The sequence below is a fragment of the Anoplophora glabripennis genome, unplaced genomic scaffold (assembly GCF_000390285.2).
Source record: "Anoplophora glabripennis isolate ALB-LARVAE unplaced genomic scaffold, Agla_2.0 scaffold4788, whole genome shotgun sequence".
Classification (NCBI taxonomy): Eukaryota; Metazoa; Arthropoda; class Insecta; order Coleoptera; family Cerambycidae; genus Anoplophora; species Anoplophora glabripennis.
This window is the reverse complement of record NW_019421017.1, coordinates 656-3,542: the sequence shown is the minus strand read 5'-3', so window position 1 is coordinate 3,542 and position 2,887 is coordinate 656. Positions and strand designations below refer to the sequence as shown.

The 2,887-nt window shown below is 28.1% G+C and overlaps 1 protein-coding gene across 1 annotated transcript; it reads left to right on the top strand.

Moving 5' to 3' along the window:
* Window positions 1-1,624: 1,624 nt before the first annotated feature.
* On the top strand, window positions 1,625-2,435 carry LOC108916538. Its single transcript, XM_018722818.2, has 2 exons — window positions 1,625-1,854; window positions 1,934-2,435. Exons 1-2 carry the CDS (start codon window positions 1,787-1,789, stop codon window positions 2,304-2,306), a joined length of 441 nt encoding a protein of 146 aa, XP_018578334.1. The 5' UTR covers window positions 1,625-1,786; the 3' UTR covers window positions 2,307-2,435.
* The last annotated feature ends 452 nt before the right edge of the window (window positions 2,436-2,887 follow it).

Genomic DNA, 2,887 nt, shown 5'->3' with positions numbered 1-2,887 from the left:
AAGATTCCTTCTTTAGGTAAGAAAAAAAAGGAATATATAAAAGGTAAATATGTACGCCATTTTTCGGTTGACGTCACAAGTTTCCAGGGTTAGCTTTATAATTTTGTTCGCCCACATAGTGTAGTGATTAACGTGATATTGTTATTATAAAATAATGAATGAATTACTGTAAAATATTTTTAGTAATTATTTACTTTATGTGAGTCTCAAATTTTTATGAAATTTTACCAATTCCCGTCATTTCGAGATGGCTGAAAATTAATTAAAAATTTTTTTCAATTGGAAAAATCTCAAACAAAACTAATTTCAGATTCATGTTCAGCGTCCTGGAATAGGAGAGTTGGCAAAATGTGAATCGAAGAATCAGTTTTGTGACAAATAGAATTATTAAGTACGCTTCGATTTTTCAAACCTAATATTTAAATTTTTACAGATTTCCAAGGAATCTTGACATAAAACGAAGATGGATGAAGACTATTAAAAAACAGGACTGGACACTAGCAAGTACATTATAATATATATTGGCGGTTTTGTAATAAGTTCCTTAATAAAGCCAATAAAATGTGAAAATTGTGTAAATAGTTTAATGTCAAATACACAGTATTCGTAGTCAATTAATTTTTATTAAAAATCGTGGTTGTTTGACGTATCCATCTCGAGTTGTCGTAGTAATATGCCAAGAAACTGAAAAATTAATAAAATTTTTTAATAATGAAAACAGAATACCTAGGCTACAGAAAAATAAAATTGTTTATCATTCAAAAACTTTCTGAATGTGAACATATTTGAAAATTTGCATGAACATCAATTTGATAATTTGCCTAACAATTGTAATAATTTAATAGAACTTGTAAGGGCTGAATGTGAAAAGTATATCGATGTACGAATAAATGATGAAGTCAAATTATTTAATTCGGTAAAATCTACGAAAAGGCAAATATTAAATAAATTCATACTATTTAGAGGACAATAAATATATTTAGATTATTTTGTAGTTTTATTTAATATGACACTAAAATATACTATTTTCTGAATTACAAACTTAAAATTGAATATTTGTCATAAGATTGCCTTCCACACTCCACTTCCCCGGATTTTGCATTCACTGGTACCCGTGCATTGGAATTAGATACGGCCAGTCTAGGTGGTCTGTGCTTGGGTCACATGGAACACTAGCGCCACCCCAACTTCTGCCATTTCTTGGACAAATTTTGTCAATTTTCCCGTATGAGTTCGTTCTCCTTGTCTAGTCTCCCTAACTTTAATTTTCACCTGCCGCTGCTGACAGAAATAAAATTAAAACTAAAAGTACTGACCTACCTCAAATTTTAATCAAATTAGTTTTACCACATACCGCTAGATGGCGCAAATCTCGTCTACAAAAATGTATGAAGAGAATCCTATCACTCTTATCTATATTAAGTATAAAATCTAGGAACAACAGCTCCTATGATATAGAACACAGGGAAACTCCAACAATACAAATCAACATTGAAATTTATTGAATTTATTAGCAAACATAACAATGAATGACGTGCACGTTATTGGATTTATAACATTAACGACGTCATTCATTAATTTTAAGGTGGAGTGGTGTGAAGCAGCAGTTTGTCGGCAACCTACTTCTTTTAGTGACCTTGTATTTTCCTTATTTTTTTATCTTCCTCATATGTTACTATATAAAAAAAAATAGGTATTCAGTGTTTAGAGTTCCTACTGTTCCTAGATGTTCTGTGGTGTAGAATTCTAGAATTTAATTTAACCTATTTTAATAATTTTTGTCGAGATGAATTTATTTCGAATAAAAAGAATATTATATAATCCTGTTACTAATTTACGAAATCTAAGTGTTAGGTAATGCAAATAACAAACATGTGTATATATATATATATAATTTTATTTTATTTTGTATATATATTTATGTATATTTTAGTATTAAAAGGCCAACAAAACCTAATGCTGAAAATATAAATCCCGAAGAACCAGTGAAATATTCAGCAAGCCCAGCAAGCAAATATAAAGCAAAATATTCCATAACAGGTAATACAGAACCCCGATTATGGTATGAACCACATGTACTTTTGACGAGTATGACAATATTTCTAATATATTTTACCTTATTGAGAGAGGAAAATGATATAGATCAAGAATTAAATACTTCTTTGTATAGTAGAATAGCAGGCTTAGAGGAACATCAACTTACACTATCTCTGCAGTATAATCAGCAAAATGGATTAGACACAGATGCAATTTTAAATAGACTAAAAGAAATAAAGAGAGAGAAAAATGAAAATGGAATTAAATAAAGTATTTTAGAGTATAGTAATAAAATGCTTATTTATTGTTTAAAATTAGAATATTTAATCTAACTATACCTACCTTAAAATAAAATAGGTACAATTAAGGATAACAAAAAAAATAAATAATGAAGTCTTACTTTATAAAAGACAACCTATTTAATTTAAAAGCAGTTTATTATTAAAAATTAAATGGATAAAGTAGAAACATTGTAACTATTTTTTACAAGCTTTATTTTAACTTCCAATTGGCAGTCCAATTAAATGGGTTTTTAAATCATAATTTGGTCAACTTGCCTGAATTTTTTAAATAGGTAAGTTAGTTTGTGATATATAATAGTAAGTGACAGTAATTTTTTTTTCAACTCCCGACCAGGGGTGAAAAAAGATAAAGGGGTTTTTCAAAATAACTCAAAAGGGTTAGAAAGGGTTAGAAAAAAAATCTTATTAAAGTTGTAGAGCAAAAAATTCTACATAAAAATGGTCTATTGACTTTTTCTTGTAGGTACTATTAAAATTAACAGAGGGAAACTACTCTAAAAAATATAAACTTTCTTTTCAGAGAAATAGATATAATTTCTATAAAAAAG